The sequence below is a fragment of the Ornithodoros turicata genome, chromosome 5 (genome assembly GCF_037126465.1).
Source record: "Ornithodoros turicata isolate Travis chromosome 5, ASM3712646v1, whole genome shotgun sequence".
Taxonomy (NCBI): Eukaryota; Metazoa; Arthropoda; class Arachnida; order Ixodida; family Argasidae; genus Ornithodoros; species Ornithodoros turicata.
The window spans coordinates 50,001,661-50,025,271 of record NC_088205.1 but is presented as its reverse complement, the minus strand read 5'-3'; the positions used below and the strand labels follow the sequence as shown (position 1 = coordinate 50,025,271).

The window sequence follows — 23,611 nt, the reverse complement described above, 5'->3', positions numbered from 1 at the left end:
CCGGTACAAAAAGTAAGTATCCCTCACGTAGAAGTCACAGGCAAAATGGAATTGAATTACAGCTGCATTTTCACAGTTTCGAAAGTTAACTAGTTATAATAATATATAATAAATGGTTATCTAGTTCAAAGCCCTGCATATTCCATATATGGCTATTGGTGTGGAATGAACTAGGGGTCGAACCCTGGACTATCAGCATGGCAGTGTGGTTTATAATACACTCTTTAAAAAAGGTGTACTTGAACTCCTTTTCCTTGACACATATATCACTACCTTCTGAGGAGTAGAATTACTCTAAAAAAGGAGTGTCCTCACTCCCTTTAGGAAGTCAAGACACCCTTTAACTCCCTACTCGAGAGTAATTGTACACTTCAAAGGGAGTGATATATGTGGCAAGGGTGTACTGCACAAAAAGGAGTGACTGTACACCTTACTTTTAAGAGTATACGTATCGAGGGCGTGCATGTCAAATCAAAATCTGAAAATTGATGCAACTCAAATCCATTTTTGTCTGCATCTAAAGGGTTCAATCCGACTCCCTGCGCAGAAATGTGGTTGACTCCAAATCCTTTTGTAAAAGCATGATTCTATCCTACTTCAAACCGCTCTTCATAAAAAGGATTCAATCCGAACCCCTGTTCAAAAACGTGATTAAATCCGAATCTAAATCCTCCCCATCAACTGGACACGGATCAAGCCCACATTCCTCTCGGAGCACTTTTTCCTCTGTGCTCCGCCCAAGCGGGGGGCGGCGTGTCCCGTTGACTTTTGGCCACTTCTGTACAGGGTTTTCAAAGTTGCGAAGGGGATATCCTATCCCAACAACCATGGTAAGGTACCTCGGATAAACATATGCGTAAGCACAAAGCCCCAAAATGCTCAAAAATAGCCAAAACAAACAAACAGATTAGGCTGCCTTCGACCTGTCGCAAAGGCGTCAAGCATAACGGTGTATAGTTAACCCATTCTGAAAATAGGCACAAATGGAAATGCATAAAATACGCTTCCTGCTCTACCAAGTATCGTGTCATGCCTTCAAAGTTAGAGAAGGCTCACACGTACCAACCCATATGGCAGTTGAATTGTCATCTGGATGATAGGGGCATTTTCCCTGGCCGGTTCCAATGTCACTTAACGTCAGATGCTCTTTGGGTACATCCATGAGATTGTCGCTCTGCATGAGGACACATTGATCGTGTAGCGCCGGTACTAGTTTTCTCTACAATTAAGCGCAGAAGTCCTAATACCAGTACTAAAGGGAGCGGAAAAACTATGTTTTCTCCAACAGAATGAAACACAAAGATTTTGAAGGCTTACATAAATTTCCAAGTCCATCGGGTTGTTTGCGTTGGTTCCACAGATGTAGAGTTTGCTGCCATCACCTATGGGCTGGATCACCTTGATATAATTCTTGCATTCATAGTCCTGGAAACAAAGATTGAAAATTCAATTTTCCCTATAGGAAAGCAATGTCTTATCAGTAGCTTATATGCGCCTCCGAAATTGCTTCTCAAGGTAAACAAATATGCGCGGAAATAGCCAAGATACACGCAATAAGAGTGGGATATTCGACGTGGCAAATCCTTTAGAAGCTACACGACAAAAAGAAAAAAAGACAGTTACTTACTTAGATGGTCTGGTTCAGCGGGATTTTGCAGTTATTAGAGCCAGGGAGCCAATTCTAGGGTTCGGAGCCCGGGATCCCGGGACCCCGAGCTCTCGGGATTTCAGCATAATTTCATGTCCCGAAGTCCCGGGATTTCGCAAGGCCGAATCCCAGAATTTGGGGATTATAAATTTCGGCTATTCTGACAACAAATGTCCGGTGGCAGGAGTGAAAGGAAAAGAACGCTGTCCAATCGACTTTGCCAACCGGTGTCCAATATCATTTGCAATCCGAAACCGAACCAACCTTATCGTCCTCGACACATTACAACGACGTTAGCTGCTGACTCATGTGAACTACGCAAGCCCTCAAATAGCATAAAACTCCCATATAATCAGAAGGAGTCTTCCAATCCTACAACAAGAAATATTGCAGAATCTCTCTCTTTCTCTCTGCAGAAACTCTTTGTTCTTTTGATCCGCACGAATACGTATATATACATGGTGTCCACCTTAACTATAGAAGTAATTTTTAAAAATTGAAAAATCACTTTTTCTCAGTTTTAACCAATGGCGATGTACTCTACGCCTAAAGGCCCACCTTAAGAGGGCACAGGCAAGCTTCTGTGTCGATGCATTAATTAACTTTGTAATTATCAACGATAGAAGATTGACCCAATGAGAACATCGAATCCCTTGGCATCACTGGTAATATTGCCGTTTTCAGAACAAAAATCGAGACAGCTACAGCGCGAGGAAAGGGCCTGGAAATAAGGCGATCTAGTGGTCGGTTTCAGACGCTCAAGTAGAAGCGCTCCCGTTTTCCTTTCCCCTGTATGCGGGGGGGGGGGGGGGGCACAGTAGCTGGGGGGACAGATTGCATGGGGACAGATTGGTTCGACAGCTATTTCCCTCCCCCGCATACACAGGTAATGAAAACGGAAGCGCTTCTACTTGAGCGTCGAAAAATGACCACCAGAGCACCTTATTTCCAGGCCCGTTCCTCGCGCTATAACTGCTTCAATTTTTGTTCTGAAGACGGTAACGTTACCAGTGACCCCAAGGGATCCGATGTTTTCATTGAGTCAATCTTGTATCGTTGATAATTAAAAAGTTAATTAACGAAAGTTAATTAATGCATCGTCAATTATTAACGCGCATTATATTGTTATATTATAATAATATATATTATAATCGTGCATTAATTAACGAAAGTTAATTAATGCATCGTCACAAAAGCCTGCCTGAGCCATCTGAAAGAAGCATGGAAATGATCGGAATAAAATATCACGGGAGAAGTAGAAATTAAGGTTTTGAGTCCTGTGATACATATTCGCACAAAAAGTTTGAGGTTTCGCGCAATCCTGGCGTGCGCGAAAGCTTTGAATCTCGCGGCAGAAATGCCCCCTCTCTTGGTTGGCAGAGGCTGACGTCATGTGGCCGCTCCGTCTTTTTCTTTCTTTTTTGCGATTTGTCCGGCGTCGCGGCGCCAGCAAGCCGACCGACAGGAAGCGGCGGCGTTCATCGGACGTCGCGGAAAGGACAGGTGATGAACTGAACGCTGTACTGGCGACACGTTTGCTCTTCTTGGCAAAACTTTTTATGGAGTTGGAGCTCAAGCTCCTCCAGCTGCGATTTCGAAACACGAATGCCCCGGAGACTCGTAAGTGACGCTGCTAAGTGTGAACAAACATATGGATTGAAATATATGCTTCTTCTTGGATACAAATATATAGTCATGAAGACGCGGCGCAGTGACCAGTGTTTTCATTTGAAGAGGTCGTCGACCATCATGACTACTTCGTGTTGTGATGAACACTTTGGGCTCTAAACCGCATGGACACTGGCATCCCCGAGGCGAAAGAGCGGATCGATGAATGCATAGCTGTGTAACACTGCGCTTACCATATCTTACTGATACCAGGAGGGCAACATCTCCACAAGCACAGCAACATAGATACCAAAGCAAAGTAGAAGTTTATTACCGGTTACCGAAGTCTGGGAGCTGTCCAGCGGAGCTTGTCAATTATTTGATTGATACTTCCGCAACAGCCCAAAGTGATGCTACATTTCAGATACGTGATATCGTGTAGGACATGTTGGAAGTTGGGAACATTGATGATGCCAGCTCAGTGATCAAGTCAACGCAAACCCCGACCACAGTGGGGACGCAGTGCACGCAAGTGAGAGCCGACTTGTATTTTATGTGGCAGGCTACGTGGCACGCAAATTCGAAAACGGAATTCGTGCAGTGATCGTGCTTCACTCATAAGCAGGGAAGAAGCCGCACAGACCAGCGAGAGTGAGTTTATTTTTTTACCCTCAGGGCTTAGATGATTGAAGAGGGAAGGGGCATAAGTTGGTGTAAAGTAACTATGACATAAATATACATTAACAGTGCAGTTGTAAGTGAAAAACCATACAAGCCTACAAACAGCATGTATAAATGATTTGGTATTATCAGTTTTATTTATTATCAGTTCAGTATTTGGTAACATATATTCATGTAACAAAAGTATGACCATTGTTTAGAGGTGCATATCCCTATCAAAAAATCTTTTAGAATCCCATTAGATCATCGAATAAGGCTTAATGTGTTTCTGGTGGGCCACCTAAGACCCGAAAGGTGTTTTATGCAACCCATTAGGGCAAGGCAAGGGGTTTGTATGTGACCTCAAGTAGATCCAATTTCTCCCTACCCCGTGCATCTTGGAGGCTTATAGGGTATCATTGAAGTGCCATAGGTGAACCCCACAAGTCTGAACCCCATTGAAGAGTCACCTTAAAGAAGCCAATTGCATCACATTACGTTCTGTGAGGCACCTTCCAAACCATATTTAGCAGACCCCAGAAAAGTAGTAAGTGCCAGCAGAATTTTCACGGGGCGACTCGTTTAACTATCACTTTCTGACATTCGTGTCTCACTCTAATTGTTTTTTCAACTCTGATGCTCTATCTCCAGAAAACACACAAGGAAAATTTCTCTTAAAAATGTGCTTTCCATCCGGTGCTTTAACTTTTCAGCTTAAAAGTGCTGTGGAACATTGGTAGCAAAGTAGCAGCCGACTGCCAATGTCATTGTATGTAGTTTTATACAGAACACATTTCACGTGTACAAGCACAAGTTGCCCGCTCGAAAAGCGTGATGCGTACGTGTAAAAAAATGACAGTTTGCACTGGCTATGGCCGTTGACGGCCACACGGGACACACAAGACAAGTGTAATGAGTTTTCGCACACAAGTATTTTGATATCCCTAATAAAAAAAAATACAGCATGGACCAACTGTGGAACCAGCCTGCAAAAGCGATCCCATGCTAGATCTGGGCTGGCCAAGGCTATTTCCATGCTGGGTCTACTGCAGTTTTAATTTCCATTCTGGAACCGTCCAACTTGCATTCGAAAACCAGGATGGTACCTTGCTGGAGCAGAGCTGGAAATGGGATGTTCCAGCGAGTACGCTGGATTGGGCGAGATTCCTGGCTGTGAAGTTAACCTGGGCTTATATAAAGCAAACAATGCCGAAATTAGTTGCACAAATGTGTGCATATATGGTTCAATATAAAATAAATATATCAAAATAAATTAAAATAAATTGAATAATAAATAAATATACAAAAGTGTGCAAAGTTATGTGCACAACTCCACTTACCTCAGTAGGTTGCAAAAAAAAAATGATTATGCGATATGATAGTTTCTGGCTTTACCCTGCGAGACGTGGGCTTTCCCAGTCTTCCAAACCGAAACTAGAGCTATAATGCTCTTGTCGTTATATGCGACCAAGCGACATCGACATCAACTCAGGATCTGTTTTGAACTCATGGCCAGTTCTCACTTGGCGACGCCCGACGCGGCGTCGTGAACGGACGGCGGAAGTAGACGGGCATTTCCGCCGCCCCGTCAAGGCGCATGATTTTCATGTTCCCACTACAGTGGCGTCCGTCATTCCGTCTCGTGGATGATCGTCGTCGACGTGAGCTCGTGAAATTTGGTTTTTCCCGCTCCGCCCTCGTTTAGCCATGGCGCCTGTAGTGGCGCGTTCCTGTCATCTCGAAGCTTGCGCAGGTCACCATCTTCTGCTTTTGACCTTGTTGTTGTTTCTGAAAGCGTCAAGGAAACGAACAGCAAAGAAGAAGCAGAGAAGGCGTTTCTGGGTACGGGAGATATTTCGTTCAAGGGATGTCGAGGGACAATGTGCAACTCTCCTGCCCCCACTGCGTTCACGGGACGAAGGGTACCACAGGAAGTAAGTATACGGTTTGCGTGCAATTACCATAGCCCTCTGGCTTATATTCATATACACGGTAATGTAGTGCATTTGAATCTGCGGAGGACGACCAGTCACCAGGTAGAATGTGTTTTTTCAGCTTTCTTCGGATGTCACCGTCTGTATTCGACACGCTGCTCGGTTTGGTGCAGGACAGCATCAGGAAATGCGACACAAAGTTTCGAAATGCGATTCCACCAAACGAACGGCTTGCAATTACGTTGAGGTGAGTGTATCTATGTACGTAAATGCTTCACGTGCATAGGGTTGTTGGTACTCTTCATGAATCCAAGCCTCGATAGTCGCTTGAACTAGCTATGTTTAGCCTGTGCAACTTCCCCGAAACAGTGCAAAGGACTCGGGTCAGTTTGACATCCTTGCTCTGTGCGAATGTCTCACTGCTGCTGCTGTGTGTTCACTATTGAAGTAGTAGTGTGAACACGAACAGTGTGTTGTCTGCTTTTCTCCTGCGGACAGATCTTTCTGCTGTATTCTCTCTATCGGACACGGACCAAATTGCCCAGTGCATGGTTCCACTATTCCTATGAGCAAAAAGTGCAGTTATGAGCATATTATTTGGAATACCTTCTTACCTGCAATAACCCTCCCAAGGTGATGAGGTCAGCTTCAGCGCTTGGGAGGACAGTGCACTAACTAGCAGCTTTGTTGGAAAAGAAATAGAATTTGGCTGTTGCCTACAGGTCTTTGTGTTGCTGCGATGTGTCTGAAATGAGTGTGAGCAAAGAATGTTAACTTAGTGCGTTGGCCCACTTATGCATACATGCTGTGATGTGCAGGTTCCTAGGAAGTGGTGACTCACTCCAAAGCATCTCCTATGGTTTCCGGATTGGCAGATCAACCGCAACAAACATAGTGGCTGAGACCTGTGCGGCCATATGGAACAACCTGGTAGGGCGCTACCTGCACTTCCCATCTACATCGCAGGAGTGGCAGGAAGTCGCAGAAGGATTTGAAACCAGATGGAATTTGCCACATTGCGTTGGAGCCCTTGACGGCAAGCATGTGGTTATTGAGTGTCCCCCCAACTCAGGTTCAGAATATTACAACTACAAGCACACATTCAGCAAGGTAAGCAGGGGAATGCTCATATATACCTGTAATAAACCACCAATGACATACATAATCCATTGCCATAAATAATAAATAGTGTTGCCCTTACCATCTTTATTAATCATACCATCATATCCAATGAACAGTACTGTTGTACAGCATGCTATATGCATATAAATATACTGTATGTAAATAAATAAATTAAATATATATATATATATATATGTTTGTAATTTGATCTTGCACTCCCAGCCGAGGACAGCTATTTCGCTCTTCTTCGAGCTCTTCAGCCTGGCGCAGGGAAGTGGCACGATCTTGGGTCGGCACTACACAACTACAAATTACAGACATATGCTCAATGTGCAGCTACAGAGCTTCAGCTATTTTTCAATAGTGCTGTTTCGGCTATTTTTCAATTTACGTGGTGTTTTTAAGGTCTATGCATTTTTTTAAAAAGGCTATGAAAGCAGTGTAGATGCTTGTCTTTGCAGATGGGTTATGGGGCCCTGGGACTTTCAGGTGATTAGTTAAAATTCACTAATTAACTTAGCTGTTTTGGCAGATTGTGAGATAGCAGAATCGTAGCCAGTCATGATTCAGAGTCATCCACTTTGAAAAATAATCTGGAAAGAGCACATGCTTTGAAATATCCATCCCCAAATTTTGTTGTGTAAATGAGTCAAAACCAGAACTTCACATGAGAAGAACAATGCACATTCTACGTCTGTTAACGACGTGTTTTGGAGTGATAAAATTGATTGGGGTGGGACACTGAGATGTTGGCAAGATAGATAGCTTCATAGCCCAGGTAAGCCACCAATAGATGCACTTTTCTTATGCTCAGTTTTTGTTTCTACTCATTTGCATAGCAAAAGATCTGTCCACTAAGCCCTATAGTGCACTTTCAAAGACTGCATCTGTGCTGCTTTCACAGCCTTTTTAGAAATATTATGTAAAGCTTAAAAAATGAGACATCCTGTATACAGGTACATCTTTAGGCCTTTTATTACATAGAGACAGATACAGTTCTGCAGTAAACTCAGGTGTCATTCATTTCTCCTACAGGTGCTCATGGGAGTATGTGATGCATACTACAGGTTCCTGGTTGTTGACATCGGCAACAGTGGCGCTAACAGTGATGGTGGCATCTTCGCTCGAAGTGTCTTCGGGAATGGGTTGGAAAATGACCATTTCAACCTGCCAGCACCCTCCGATGTTCCTGGACTTGGTCAGCTGCCATACTACTTCGTTGCAGATGAGGCCTTTCCATTAAAGCCATACCTCATGCGTCCCTTCCCAAGACAAAGATTGTCCACCTGCGAGCACAAAGTTTTTAACTACAGACTAGGTCGTGCACGTGGTGTTATTGAGAACACGTTTGGAATCATGGCTAGCAGGTGGCGAATCTTGAGGCGGCCATTCAAAGCATCATCCAGCAATGTGGACAACTACATCAAAGCTATTGTGTGTCTCCACAACTTTTTGATGCACCACTCTAGCAGCACTTACTGCCCTAATTCATATGTTGACACTGAGGATGGACATGGCAGTGTGGTTGAGGGTGCATGGAGGAGGGAAGAAGGCTATTCCATGCAAGACATCAGTCAGGCTGGCCCACACATGCATCCAAGAAGTGCAGCGGCAGTGAGGGAATCCCTGGCAGGGTACTTAACCACAGTTGCGACAGTGCCCTGGCAAGCAAAAGTTATTCGGGAAGGGAGGTGGCTGTGAGGTGCTGAAATACCTTGCTTCTGCTTGTTTACGCTTAGTGTTTCTAGAGCTGACACAGACACATGGACAACTGGAGCAGAGTGACAGCACAACGATCAACCATACTTTTTGCATACATCATTCCTCTTAAATACAAATCGTTATGGAAAGAAGGGTGCTAAGAGGACATTCTACATACTATTCAGAGGGAACGTCTCAGGCCTTCCCGGTTAATGGGGTGGGATAGTTGTGTGACAGTGGCTTCCATTTCACTATTCCTTCAGCAATTTAGCCTTTGAACAGGCCGGGTAATGTAGTACAGCATGACCTCTTAGCACCCTTCTTTCTATGACTCGAGTGTTTAAGCAGAATAGTCTGTGCATAGAGTGTGATTGCGATTGATGTTCTGAGGCTGGAACACATAGCAAGGACAAATACATACAAAACCCTTCACATGACACACTCTTGGATGTCGCTGGGGAGGTGTGTTAGCTTAGCTCAATTTTAAGAGCCCTGGACCGGTAGTACAGAAAATGTGGGTTCGAGTCCTACAGCTGGCTAATCTTTTCAGTGATTTCCTTCTTTCATCATAGAGTGTGATTGATATTTGATCTCTGTGGCTTTTTCGTAGTCTCCATGTGCCTGTGTCAGCTCCAAAAGCTTCAATAATGAAGAATTTCAGTGCATGAAGCATGACCCATTACAATGTATTTTTAGACATTATAATACAACCAGCATGTGTGGAACAGAAAGGCCGAGTGGTTAATAGAAGCCCTTGAAATTATGCGGAGGAGTAATTGCATTGATTGTCATGGTTGTTTCATTGCTTCAAGTGCTTTTCATGTCTTCCATGTATAATGGTAGTCAGGTTTCAGGCTGTTAACAACACAACGTCAGCATTGTTTGCATTTGCAATCTGTTCTAGCTGTGCTTACTGTTTTATGTCATACTCTCAGGTCGGAGTGATTCTGTATGAAAAATGTCGTTTCTTTTTGTTTGTTCAAGTATATGCCTTAGATGTGAGTTACCTTGCCGTGAATCTTGGTGGTTGTCATAATTATATGTGTAAGTGTGCGTCTATGTTGTGCATCTATGTTGTGCATACTGCCCTTTTTGGTGATACAATGCTGTGACAAATGTCCATTTCACTTTATTTATCTCTAGTGTGGTATACTACAGATTTAATTACATATACTATGTATATTAACTTATGGATAATTAACTTGGCATATCATCTTGATTGATGCAAAAATTAAAATTTAGCTGTAAATTAGATTAAATTAAATTCACATGAGATCCCTGGCATCAATTTCAACACGAGCCAAGGTTTCTTGAATTGCACTGTACGCCTGTAATTTTGCGTCTTCTGGCAGATTCTTTATGCGTTTTCCGATAAAAAGCCCAAAGAGCATCTCAGGGCTGTCATCTGTGCTGTGGATTGACCTGAGCGATTCTATTGTATCTCTAACAGCCGCCGTGAGTGTAGTATCTTCCTCGGGTAGTCTTCTTTTTCTGATAAAATATTTGCATGCACATTTTGATTTTGCAACATACTATTGATGAAAGCTTTGCACTTACTTTTGCTGTGCTTGCCGGTGTTGCACGTTTCTTGGACGTGCTTGAATGCTGAAATTGGCACAATGACAAATGGATGAATATTTGTCGAAGCTCACCATGCTAGTCAGCAATGCTTGTTCACCATTGCTTTCATTATAGCATACTTCACGTACTTCAACCGTTCCTAGAAGCTATTTTTGCAGGGAGTTTTGATAACAGACTTCCTGTACTTTATTCTTGCGACAGTTTACTATAATTTCTAGTTTCAGTATTGTCAGCCACTTACTCTTGTCTTGATTTAGCATATGCGTGCTCATACCTACAGTGGAACAGTACTGTTAGTCACCACTAGACTTGTACAAAGGTTAACTTACGATGTTGATGCTTCAGGTTCAGTGCAATCCAGCGTAGCATCATGCTGTACACTGAAAGAAAAGACAACATAATGAAATAAAGTCCTGAAAAGAAGAAAGTATGTGCGTGTGTCACTCACTCTGTGTCTTCTCCGATGTCACTGAGATCACTGAAAGTAGAAAATTGGCCATGGAGATTCCTAAAGTAAAGCAACTTGTGGGACTCACTCTTCCTCTGTTAGGGTGGATTCTCCCTGGCTGAAAATTGGTGACCTAGGCTGAACTTCAGATGGGATGTTGGTCACCACTCTGTGAGTACAGCATATGTAGAATCAAATGCCGTTATAGTTGTATTGAAAGAAGAAGCAAAACAGTGCAATAACAAAGATCTTTCAAGGTGGACTCTTGTCAACATTTTCCAAGTTCGCAAGTTTCCTTACTTATGTTGCTGTGCTTGCAAGCATTTACGGTAAATGTGAGGCGACTGTGACGCCATTGTTTTGAAGTCTGTTTTGCAACTACCTCTGCTGTGCCAATTAAACTTGGTTCACCCTCTCCCTCGAGTACAAATTGGCCATCAGCTGCTGCTCACGTTGAGGAAGGCTGCCTTGTCCCCAAAACTGAGCGCATGGTGTCGAAAAGTGGCCACGTCGGTTTTCTAATGTTGCCGGGCGCACCACTTCGATGTTGTGCCTCGTACTTTTTGTGTAGCCTTTGGAAGCGGTCGCGAATGGTCCTCCATCTTTTCAAAGCTTCGTCTCCTGCAGGAACATTTTATCTCAGCTGCGCGTTCCTGACTACAGCACCTCTGTACATGTTCATACTTCCCGTAACTCACCCGTAATGCCGCAGATGCTTCCTACCGTCTTCCATGTCTCATCCTTTTTATATACGTTCTTGTATTGACTGTGGGTCCTGTCATACAGGAACGGATAGCAGCGCACCGTTTCAACAAAATCTTCGTCAGAGACGGCAAAGTCAGCCATTATAATTTATAAACAACGCAGTTTGTCACCTAGAGGTTCCGTAACGAGGTGGTATACTGAATGAAAAACCGCGCTGAAACAAGCAGACGAAAAATCAGGAGGCGTGGCCTACCTGTGTCACCTCATTGGTCGCCAGTATATCGCTCTCGGCAGCTCTCGCCGACGTCGTGAAAGGAGATCGGCATGGCAATGTTTTTTGGTTCGACGTCTGTCGTCTCCCAACGCCGGAAATGCGCGTCTACTTCCGCCGTCCGTTCACGACGCCGCGTCGGGCGTCGCCAAGTGAGAACTGGCCATTAGAAATTTCTGTTGGCGTGTCGGCGTCTGAGACGCACCTTGGTAAATTATAGCGTCCTCGATAAACTTGCTCCGGGATTGCCCCGAAACCACAGTGGTGCGCGGCGCTCTACACTGGCGGTGCCCTGGGGCGGAGGCATTATCGAACATGAAACTGCACTGCACTGGTGGATCTGATGGATACTAGCGTGCGCTACCTAGAGATCTGTGCTCGTTGTGGCTCGTAGGCTGCGCGACCCGTAGCGAGCGGCACCGATCGAATGCCATGCTGACGATGACTGTCTGCTGCTACTTGCCCGGCTACACCTGGCTACTTGCCGCTTCCGCCTTCCTCCGTGCTTCCGGCAATCGCGATGCTTCTTGGGATTGCACTCTGGCGCTCGGCCGATTTTCTCGGTGTGAGTTCAGGGCAACTCAGTGCTGCACTGAACGGGTGCGCTCCTTTAATCGAGGACGTTCAGTGCGCACCAGTGCAGTTTATCGAGGATGGCAAGCCGCACCAGGTCGCACCGGGGCGAACTGGTGCAGTTTATCGAGGACGCTATTAGTTGTTTCCTCCTGTCTTTCATCTCCTCCGACAGTATAAAAATGTGAATGTCTTTGCATTTGTGTAGTGAAGTGCTCCGTTATGCATTTTGTTGCTGAATACGTGCAAGAGCTTTATCAGAGGAGGCACAGTAAGCCGGTTTCGCCGCCGCGAAAATAGTGTCGCTGCCTGCATTTCCCGCCAAATTCCGGCTATTTACTTTCCATTGGCTGCGGTCCCCCACGTGACCTTTCTCGATCATGATTGGCTGAGGCTCATTTAACCGGTGGATTCGCCCGCGTTCGTTTCTCCGAGGCGCCGACCGGTCTGACCGTTGTGTAGCTTGCGTCTACGTATGTGAGCAGGCGGTGATTTCGTTTCGTGGATTTCGAAGATCTTCGAGCCATGGACGAACGCCTGAATGAAAGGTATGCAGACAAACGTATGATGCATGTCAGTGATCAGACGTCTAATACTGTCGCCTAACTGTGTGCATGGAGGTACGCCTTGCCCCGTATTACATCACTTTCTGCCGGTTACCAGTCATGATCTGGTTGATGATTGTGCGTGGCGTTACTTGTTGCGTTTTGTTCCGCTATTTGAATGTGTCTGATGTTTAATACACTGGTGTGCATGAAAAGGAAAACAGCGTGCATCGCGTACGCAGTGCTCCTCCAATTTTGACATTAGTCGACATTAGGCGCGTAACGCTGGCACGTCTTACAGAGCGTATTCAGCCAATTAACGTTGCCTGTGCTCGGGTTTACCATATTATTAACAGGTTCCCTTGTTGTTGTTTTTTGTTTTTCATTCAGACACCGACAGCTGTTCGTGGCCCCCGTCACCAGAAAATTCGACAGTTGTGCTGGGATGAAGCGGATGGCTTCTGCGACTCATCACGTGCTATATATATATGTATAATAATATCTACTTTCTCCAAACCGAATAGGTTTCCTTAAGGATTGTATAATATGATAGTCACGCTTTCTGTTGCTCGGCACTATTTATTCTGCAGTATTCTGTAATAATCGTGTAGATTTACTTGCATTCAAATGTTGCTTCTTGTGTATATGTTAGTAGTAATGTATCAGCTCAACTGGCCCACAACTCACACAGTGGCCTGGACGCCATTAATTAGCAATTAGAGCAATTTGGGACCCCCCACAGTAATTAGGATAATTCAGGGAGTCATTACACTAATTGGGGAGCATCTAGGACGTGTCCAGACCACTGTGTGAGTTGTGGGCTAGTTGAGCTGATAAAAAATAAAAAAATTTGTAGAAAATAAAATAAAAAGATAGAGATAGAGTGGAGAGAAGGAGTTTAGTTGAAGATCAACGACGCCATCTTGTAGAAAGCGGCCCGGAAAGGCCGCTGGGCGACGGAGCACGGAGGCAGGTTGCAAAGCATCGCAGCACCAGTTCCGGACATCCTGTGACGTCAGCTGTGACGTCATCATGGCATGTCTGGGCAGGTTAGGACAGCTCTGGACATGCAAGGAGAAAAACACTCGTAATACAGAGGCTGGGAAAGCAAGAGTATGCAAACCATCAATAGCTAACAAGAAAAAACAATTAGTTACACAACAAATGATCCCACCACAACAGGAGCGCAGAACGATGCGACTGCTCCATCCGAGAGGCAGGCAGAGAACTGACTCGTAATGGTTTTTCTGCTGTATAAAGCCCCGCAGCTGCATCCCCTAGCGGTTACTTTCTCAACTAATCTCACAACAAAATTATTAAGAATCACGCCAGCGCTACTCCCGTTCCCAAGGCAGAAGATGATAGAAAATGGCGGGAATGCCCGGACAACAGCAACGAGCACTGGCACGAAAATCGCAAACAAAGCGGGAACAAATTTGGCGAAAGCATTAGTTACACAACAAATCACCTCACCACAGTAGGAGCGCAGACCGATGCGACTGCTCTCGTCGACAGCCAGGGATCAAGTGACGACGGAGCGAACGACCACACGTCTTCTCCCAACGAGAGCCAGAGGTGGACTGACGTAAGCGCCACTCTACGGGTGCTACGCATGCGCGCGCTCGTAGCGCCCTCTGCGCGCTCCTACCGCCACCTGCGAGAGGCTAAGAGAGAAGAGCATTCCTGCGCCCTCTTCTCTCGTTGCTCATTGGTCGTGAGGCTAAGTGAGACGAGCATTCCTGCGCCCCCTGCTGGCAGTTCTCATTGGTCGTGAGGCTAAGTGAGAAGAGCATTCCTGCGCCCCCTGCTGGCAGTTCTCATTGGTCCAGACATCATCCTATTGTCTCAGGGCTACACTGTTTTTTTCCACTAATGCTCCTTTGGTCAATCTGCAGTGAAGCCATGGTATGACGTCATCATGCACCTGCGTGGCTCAAGGACGCGTGCGCTCTAGGCAGGGGACCTATTATTTATTGAATCACTATCCCAAGATTATTTCCTTTATTCTTCTATAACGATTGCATAGGAAACTACTGCAGAAGAGCACCATGCATGAAAGCTGATCGAAGGAATTCCAAAGTCTTACTAAATGAGACTTGCAAAAGAACAAAACATCCTAACATGTAACTCCAACAACGGCTAATAGGAGGACTAGGCACTCAACAAATCAACGCGCGCAGAACTCAGGGCAGCACTATCGTCAAGACAACAATGTTCCTTGTCAAAAGAGAAAAAAATACTAAGCGTCAACAAAGGAAAGCATGCATATCGGGGCATGTCAGGACACGTCAGGACAAATCGTACGACTGCTGGGCAACAGAGGAAAACAAACACTTGAACAGAGTGAAAAAGACACTCACCATCATTTTTCCCGTTCACAGCATTCCCTCATTGTAAATCCGCTCGTCACAAAATCCACCTGCATCGTCGAACACCATTCACCAGTGACGAACCACACATCCGCACCCCATCAGAGGCAGACAGAACCCCACCGAAGCTACGCTCTTCCACTGACGGCCAACGCCAGGAGCAGAATTTGCGTGTCGAGACCCGTCAGTGTCCAAGAGAGTAGTGAATCCTTGCGCCCCCTGCTGGCCGTTCTCATTGGTCGTGACGTCATCCTATTGTCTCAGGGCTACCCTGTTTTTTTCCACTAATGCTCCTTTGGTCAATCTACAATGAAGGCATGGTATGACGTCATCATGCACCTGCGTGGCTCAAGGACGCGTGCGCTCTAGGCAGGGGACCTATTATTTATTGAATCACTATCCCTAGATTATTTCCTTTATTCTTCTATAACGATTGCATAGGAAACTATTGCAGAAGAGCACCATAGACAAGAGGAGATTGTAGCATTTCATTCCCAAAGTCTTACTGTACAGGAAAAAAAAAGGTTCAGCAAGACATAAAGTCACACACCTGTCCTCCTCGCGGTTACTCTCTGAACTAAATGAATCGCAAAATTATTAAGAATAGCTCTACTCCTATTCAAGGCAGCACTATCGTCAAGAATATGCCTTGTACAAAAAGAAAAAAACTACATGTAGAAGGAAAGCATGTCAGAACAAGCCCAGGCATGTCAGCACATGTTTGTCAGACAAGGGGGGAAAAAGCGAAAAGAAACAAAGAAGGAAACCAGCATCAAACTATTTCTAAGCACACGCACTCCTCTTATTCAAAAACAGTGCTCATCATAAATCTGCCCAGGACAATACACACTATTTTTCTATTGCCACACTTTTTTCCAGTAACGGTCAATGCATTGCTACAGACTGTGTGACGTCATCACATCCTGTCTGAAGAAGACAGCGGCAAAGACTCCTATTATTTATTGAATCGCAAGATTATTTCCTTTGTCCTACTCTTAATGACATTCATTCTCTCATTAAAATTCAACAAAAAAGCACCCTACATATTAACGATTTTCACCCCAAAGGCTCATTAGAATTACAGTAAACTACCACTGCTCTTTTAAAATAATAAGTGAGACCACTCAACATCACCTCCAGGCTTATGTAATACATGACCCTTTCTATGCTCACACATTCGTTGTCTGAGGCTACACCTGCGAGCAAAAAAGGCGCGGAAGCCGGGTGGGCAAAGTTCCATTCGCGCATTGCGAGCATAAAGGCGGGAAAAGCCTGGGAGCAAAGTTCTATTCGCGCATTCCAAAGCACAAGACAGAACGCCTTTACGGGAACACGATAGCATTCCTATACTATATTAATGATTATTGCATTGCAGTTTAGAAAAACTACGACTAAACTATAATTTTAGGAACCCAACTTTCTATGGAAACTATAATTGCCCTATTACTTGGATCGCTACTAATGAAGCGCTCCAATTTTTGCTCTCTTCCCATTTCAGCCTTGTCATGCAGGGAAGCAGACTCATATCCAAAATAATTAATTTACACTGAGGGTGCCGTGCTTCAGGAATTCCTATCCTGCGCTCAGATGCAAGCATTTCTTCACGGATACCTTTAACAGCTGACTTCCTCAACATATCGAACACCCAACAAAATCAAACAAACAACCCCACTTCCACTGGTAGAACACTATTTAGCTTTTACGCAGGAGGCTTTCTTCTACATAAAAAGTAGAGAAAATAAGAAAAGAGCAGCAAAAAATTGCGTGCACTTTTGCTTGACTTGAAAAACCTGAAGCATATGCCAATAAACCAAGAAAAAGACACTCATGTCTGGTATCTGATACTGCCACATACACAGACGCATTGCCCTTGCGTAAAGAAAGCACAGGACAGGGATACACAAATATCCTTAGGTGAGCAGGGAAAAGGCTTAAGACCTCAGGTCACCACACATCGCCACGCGGCTAACACAACATGACACCAACAACATACTAGCGGCGGGAAGAACTGCAACACTGCTAAACAAGTCCAGACATGCCACGATGACGTCACAAATCAGGGGGAAAAAAAGCACACGCATGCACGCACAGAGGACAACGCATTAAACACACGGAGCGCTCAGGAATAATCGTAGCGTTACCGCACATTGCTACGAAGCTCAACGTCTAACACAAGACGGCAGCAACAAGATATTAAAGGATAAAAATTGCAACACTACTGAACAAGTCCAGACATGCGACATCGCATACAAAACACTGCTCATCGGGGAAAAGGCCTAAGCCCGCGGCGGATCATCATAGAGCATACACAACTTCATTTTTCTATTTCGCGTAAACTAAACGCGGTCTGCTTGGAAAACGACGTACAAATTTTCTTAAGGAGCAGAGAAATATATCTACTCCGTGCTCAGATACCAGCATTTCTGCTCAAAAATCTGCAAAATTAAGCACTGCTTACTTCGTCAAGATATCGAACAAAATGAAACAAACAAACAACCCCACTTCCACTGATAGAACACTATTCAGCTTTTACGCAGGAGGCTTTCTTCTACATAAAAAGTAGAGAAAATAAGAAAAGAGCAGCGAAAAATTACACGCATTTGCGCTCCAATAGCTGTAACTGCAAGAAACCGTAGCGCACGCCAATAAACTGAGAAAAAGACACTCATGTCTGGTATCTGATAGTGCCACATACACAGCCGCATTACCCTTGCGTAAAGAAAGCACAGGACAGGGATACACAAATTTCCTTAGGTGAGCAGGGAAAAGGCTTAAGACCTCAGGTCACCTCACATCGCCACGCGGCTAGCACAACATGACACCAACAACATACTAGCGGCGGGAAGAACTGCAACACTGCTAAACAAGTCCAGACATGCCACGATGACGTCACAAATCAGGAAAAAAAAAGCACACGCACAGAGTACAACGCATTAAACACACGGTGCGCTCAGGAATAATCGTAGCGTTACCGCACGTCGCTACGAAGCTCAACGTCTAACACAAGACGACACCAACAAGATATTAAAGGGTAAAAATTGCAACACTACTGAACAAGTCTAGAGATGCGACATCGCATACAAAACACTGCTCATCGGGGAAAAGGGCTAAGCCTGCCGCGGATCATCATAGAGCATACACAACTTCATTTTTCTATTTCGCGTAAACTAAACGCGGTCTGCTTGGAAAACGACGTACAAATTTTCTTAAGGAGCAGATAAATATATCTACTCCGTGCTCAGATACCAGCATTTCTGCTCAAAAACCTGCAAAATTAAGCACTGCTTACTTCGTCAAGATATCGAACACCCAACAAAATCAAACAAACAACCCCACTTCCACTGGTAGAACACTATTCAGCTTTTACGCAGGAGGCTTTCTTCTACATAAAAAGTAGAGAAAATAAGAAAAGAGCAGCGAAATATTACACGCACTTTTGCTCGCATAGCTATAAGAGAAAAAAATAAATAAAAGAACGACGCACACGCTAATAAACTGTGACAAAGACACCCTTTTCTGCTATCAGATAATTATTGCATAATGCTAAATACTCATTTGCATTGTCCCTTCGTGAAGAAAGCACAGGACAGGGATACACAATCTATCTTAAGCGAGCGCAGAAAGTCACTTCTACTCGAACAGCTTAATACCAGCAACAGAGCTGACATCGTAGTACCCTCGCGATAAATCTTTTATTCCAGCGCCGGCAGATTGTATTCAGAAAAGGCTTCGGGTGTGTAAGGTCAGCCCAAGGCGTGTTGATAGGAGCGCGCTGCTCTGTTGGGTACCCAAGCTTGCAGCCAGCGATGATGGAATGATTATTTTATTTTATTTTATTTTGAGTCATTATCGGCTCACCTATTTAGTGAAGACCTATGAACACGGTTTGGTTTAAAAATGATGAGAGCTACAGTGTGTAGCGAATGATGTTCACATTTACGCGTCTCTATAATGATCGCCGCGTAGAAGCACGGCACCGTTTTCTTCGTAGCGAACATGCATTCCTTTCTTTCTTTATTGGTTCGCGCCGGCCGAGTGGCGATATCCTATTACATCCGGAACGAGGACCGATTGTCTTGCGTAAGCATATATGTCTGTGCCGTCTTTTGGCGATGGCAGGATAATTATTGACCTGAGGAATAATATGGATTTATGTGGTTGTGAAAATAGACTTTGTGTTTGTGAGTGTGAAAATGTTAGTGTGTGTGTGTGTGTGTGTGCGCGCGCGCGCACGCGCTGGGACCCCACTTGACAAGTAAGTGTTTGCCTTTTCGTGTGGCACGAGTGATACATTTATGTACTATTGCGTGAAATAGTGGTTTAAAAAATAAGGGCAGTCGCGTTTGCATTGCTATCTCTAGGATAGGACGAGCGTTTTTAATGGAATTGCCTCGCGAACCTGGTGAAGTCTTTGTTTTGGGCAGGGTATTTTATGAGTGCCCGACGCCGGTCCTGCTGTTGTTTGTTTGTTTGTTAGTATGTATCTGTCACGTTCGTAGCGCTGTTCAAGCGCTAGCCGCCTAGCGATAAGCGGCGATTCTCCGATTATTCCTGAGCGGTATGACTTAAGCCTTTTCCCTGCTCACTTAAGGAAATTTGTGTATCCCTGTCCTGTGACACAAATGCGTGTAATTTTTCGCGGTTCTTTTCTTCTTTCACTGCTTTTACTCAGAATGTAGGTGAGGGGGGAAAAAGTCAGCATCCAGGTAGAGCAGGAGAAAGCCGCTCGGCAGAGGAGAGTTCATGAGAATGGAATTTGTTTGTTTTTGTTATATATCGTTGAGTGTCAGTATTCACTAGAGGTGTACGAATATTCGAAATTTCGGATATCGTTGGAATATTGTTGATATTCGAACCCTATTCGTATTCGAAAATTTGATAATCGAGAAATTCGAATATTCGAAAATTTCGAATAATGGAGCACAAGCGCCAGCATTCCCGCTAAAATGAACAGAATTCCAGGTATTGAGATTAATTTTGCGAAAATTCCACGTTTGGCACGACCTTAGCGCGATTTCCAATTGGAATCGGACTTCATGTGCATCCAGCAAAACCGCAAGTTGGCTTCACAGCATGCTTCCGCGCATTGCATGCAGCCAACTTTAAGGCACAACGTCTGGTAGGCTACCTAGCCGATTTGATTTTTTTTGTGTGCTTTCGTTATTTTTTAAAGATAATACAGACTCGAAGAAGTGTTTGTTTGTTTGTTAGTATGTGTCTGTCACCTTCGTAGCGCTGTTCAGACTTTATTTTCTTTGCAAAAATTCAGACTTTATGGTATTAAGCTGTTCGAGTAGAAGTGACTTTCTGCGCTCGCTTAAGATAGATTGTGTATCCCTGTCCTGTGCTTTCTTCACGAAGGGACAATGCAAATGAGTATTTAGCATTATGCAATAATTATCTGATAGCAGAACAGGGTGTCTTTGTCGCAGTTTATTAGCGTGTGCGTCGTTCTTTTATTTATTTTTTTCTCTTATAGCTATGCGAGCAAAAGTGCGTGTAATATTTCGCTGCTCTTTTCTTATTTTCTCTACTTTTTATGTAGAAGAAAGCCTCCTGCGTAAAAGCTGAATAGTGTTCTACCAGTGGAAGTGGGGTTGTTTGTTTGATTTTGTTGGGTGTTCGATATCTTGACGAAGTAAGCAGTGCTTAATTTTGCAGGTTTTTGAGCAGAAATGCTGGTATCTGAGCACGGAGTAGATATATTTATCTGCTCCTTAAGAAAATTTGTACGTCGTTTTCCAAGCAGACCGCGTTTAGTTTACGCGAAATAGAAAAATGAAGTTGTGTATGCTCTATGATGATCCGCGGCAGGCTTAGCCCTTTTCCCCGATGAGCAGTGTTTTGTATGCGATGTCGCATCTCTAGACTTGTTCAGTAGTGTTGCAATTTTTACCCTTTAATATCTTGTTGGTGTCGTCTTGTGTTAGACGTTGAGCTTCGTAGCGACGTGCGGTAACGCTACGATTATTCCTGAGCGCACCGTGTGTTTAATGCGTTGTACTCTGTGCGTGTGCTTTTTTTTTCCTGATTTGTGACGTCATCGTGGCATGTCTGGACTTGTTTAGCAGTGTTGCAGTTCTTCCCGCCGCTAGTATGTTGTTGGTGTCATGTTGTGCTAGCCGCGTGGCGATGTGAGGTGACCTGAGGTCTTAAGCCTTTTCCCTGCTCACCTAAGGAAATTTGTGTATCCCTGTCCTGTGCTTTCTTTACGCAAGGGTAATGCGGCTGTGTATGTGGCACTATCAGATACCAGACATGAGTGTCTTTTTCTCAGTTTATTGGCGTGCGCTACGGTTTCTTGCAGTTACAGCTATTGGAGCGCAAATGCGTGTAATTTTTCGCTGCTCTTTTCTTATTTTCTCTACTTTTTATGTAGAAGAAAGCCTCCTGCGTAAAAGCTGAATAGTGTTCTATCAGTGGAAGTGGGGTTGTTTGTTTGTTTCATTTTGTTCGATATCTTGACGAAGTAAGCAGTGCTTAATTTTGCAGATTTTTGAGCAGAAATGCTGGTATCTGAGCACGGAGTAGATATATTTCTCTGCTCCTTAAGAAAATTTGTACGTCGTTTTCCAAGCAGACCGCGTTTAGTTTACGCGAAATAGAAAAATGAAGTTGTGTATGCTCTATGATGATCCGCCGCGGGCTTAGGCCTTTTCCCCGATGAGCAGTGTTTTGTATGCGATGTCGCATGTCTGGACTTGTTCAGTAGTGTTGCAATTTTTATCCTTTAATATCTTGTTGCTGCCGTCTTGTGTTAGACGTTGAGCTTCGTAGCAATGTGCGGTAACGCTACGATTATTCCTGAGCGCTCCGTGTGTTTAATGCGTTGTCCTCTGTGCGTGCATGCGTGTGCTTTTTTTCCCCCTGATTTGTGACGTCATCGTGGCATGTCTGGACTTGTTTAGCAGTGTTGCAGTTCTTCCCGCCGCTAGTATGTTGTTGGTGTCATGTTGTGTTAGCCGCGTGGCGATGTGTGGTGACCTGAGGTCTTAAGCCTTTTCCCTGCTCACCTAAGGATATTTGTGTATCCCTGTCCTGTGCTTTCTTTACGCAAGGGCAATGCGTCTGTGTATGTGGCAGTATCAGATACCAGACATGAGTGTCTTTTTCTTGGTTTATTGGCATATGCTTCAGGTTTTTCAAGTCAAGCAAAAGTGCACGCAATTTTTTGCTGCTCTTTTCTTATTTTCTCTACTTTTTATGTAGAAGAAAGCCTCCTGCGTAAAAGCTAAATAGTGTTCTACCAGTGGAAGTGGGGTTGTTTGTTTGATTTTGTTGGGTGTTCGATATGTTGAGGAAGTCAGCTGTTAAAGGTATCCGTGAAGAAATGCTTGCATCTGAGCGCAGGATAGGAATTCCTGAAGCACGGCACCCTCAGTGTAAATTAATTATTTTGGATATGAGTCTGCTTCCCTGCATGACAAGGCTGAAATGGGAAGAGAGCAAAAATTGGAGCGCTTCATTAGTAGCGATCCAAGTAATAGGGCAATTATAGTTTCCATAGAAAGTTGGGTTCCTAAAATTATAGTTTAGTCGTAGTTTTTCTAAACTGCAATGCAATAATCATTAATATAGTATAGGAATGCTATCGTGTTCCCGTAAAGGCGTTCTGTCTTGTGCTTTGGAATGCGCGAATAGAACTTTGCTCCCAGGCTTTTCCCGCCTTTATGCTCGCAATGCGCGAATGGAACTTTGCCCACCCGGCTTCCGCGCCTTTTTTGCTCGCAGGTGTAGCCTCAGACAACGAATGTGTGAGCATAGAAAGGGTCATGTATTACATAAGCCTGGAGGTGATGTTGAGTGGTCTCACTTATTATTTTAAAAGAGCAGTGGTAGTTTACTGTAATTCTAATGAGCCTTTGGGGTGAAAATCGTTAATATGTAGGGTGCTTTTTTGTTGAATTTTAATGAGAGAATGAATGTCATTAAGAGTAGGACAAAGGAAATAATCTTGCGATTCAATAAATAATAGGAGTCTTTGCCGCTGTCTTCTTCAGACAGGATGTGATGACGTCACACAGTCTGTAGCAATGCATTGACCGTTACTGGAAAAAAGTGTGGCAATAGAAAAATAGTGTGTATTGTCCTGGGCAGATTTATGATGAGCACTGTTTTTGAATAAGAGGAGTGCGTGTGCTTAGAAATAGTTTGATGCTGGTTTCCTTCTTTGTTTCTTTTCGCTTTTTCCCCCCTTGTCTGACAAACATGTGCTGACATGCCTGGGCTTGTTCTGACATGCTTTCCTTCTACATGTAGTTTTTTTCTTTTTGTACAAGGCATATTCTTGACGATAGTGCTGCCTTGAATGGGAGTAGAGCTATTCTTAATAATTTTGCGATTCATTTAGTTCAGAGAGTAACCGCGAGGAGGACAGGTGTGTGACTTTATGTCTTGCTGAACCTTTTTTTTTCCTGTACAGTAAGACTTTGGGAATGAAATGCTA

The 23,611-nt window shown here is 44.2% G+C and overlaps 1 protein-coding gene and 2 long non-coding RNA genes across 3 annotated transcripts in view; all 3 read right to left on the bottom strand.

Moving 5' to 3' along the window:
- LOC135396016 (semaphorin-2A-like) overlaps positions 1-23,611 on the bottom strand; it is a 297,361-nt gene that overhangs the window by 104,765 nt on the left and 168,985 nt on the right. The window contains exons 6-7 of the mRNA XM_064627083.1: positions 1,318-1,425; positions 1,063-1,174 (exon numbers count right to left, since the gene is read on the bottom strand). Coding sequence (XP_064483153.1) covers positions 1,063-1,174; positions 1,318-1,425 — 220 coding nt within the window. The remainder of the gene's footprint in view (positions 1-1,062; positions 1,175-1,317; positions 1,426-23,611) is intronic.
- On the bottom strand, positions 8,149-10,528 carry LOC135396014 (uncharacterized). The gene is made up of 3 exons (XR_010423247.1): positions 10,496-10,528; positions 10,231-10,278; positions 8,149-8,258 (listed from the first exon to the last, which is right to left on the bottom strand). It is a non-coding gene; the product is annotated as an uncharacterized LOC135396014 (long non-coding RNA).
- LOC135396015 (uncharacterized) lies at positions 10,705-11,237 on the bottom strand. Its single transcript, XR_010423248.1, has 3 exons — positions 11,155-11,237; positions 10,791-10,871; positions 10,705-10,732 (listed from the first exon to the last, which is right to left on the bottom strand). It is a non-coding gene; the product is annotated as an uncharacterized LOC135396015 (long non-coding RNA).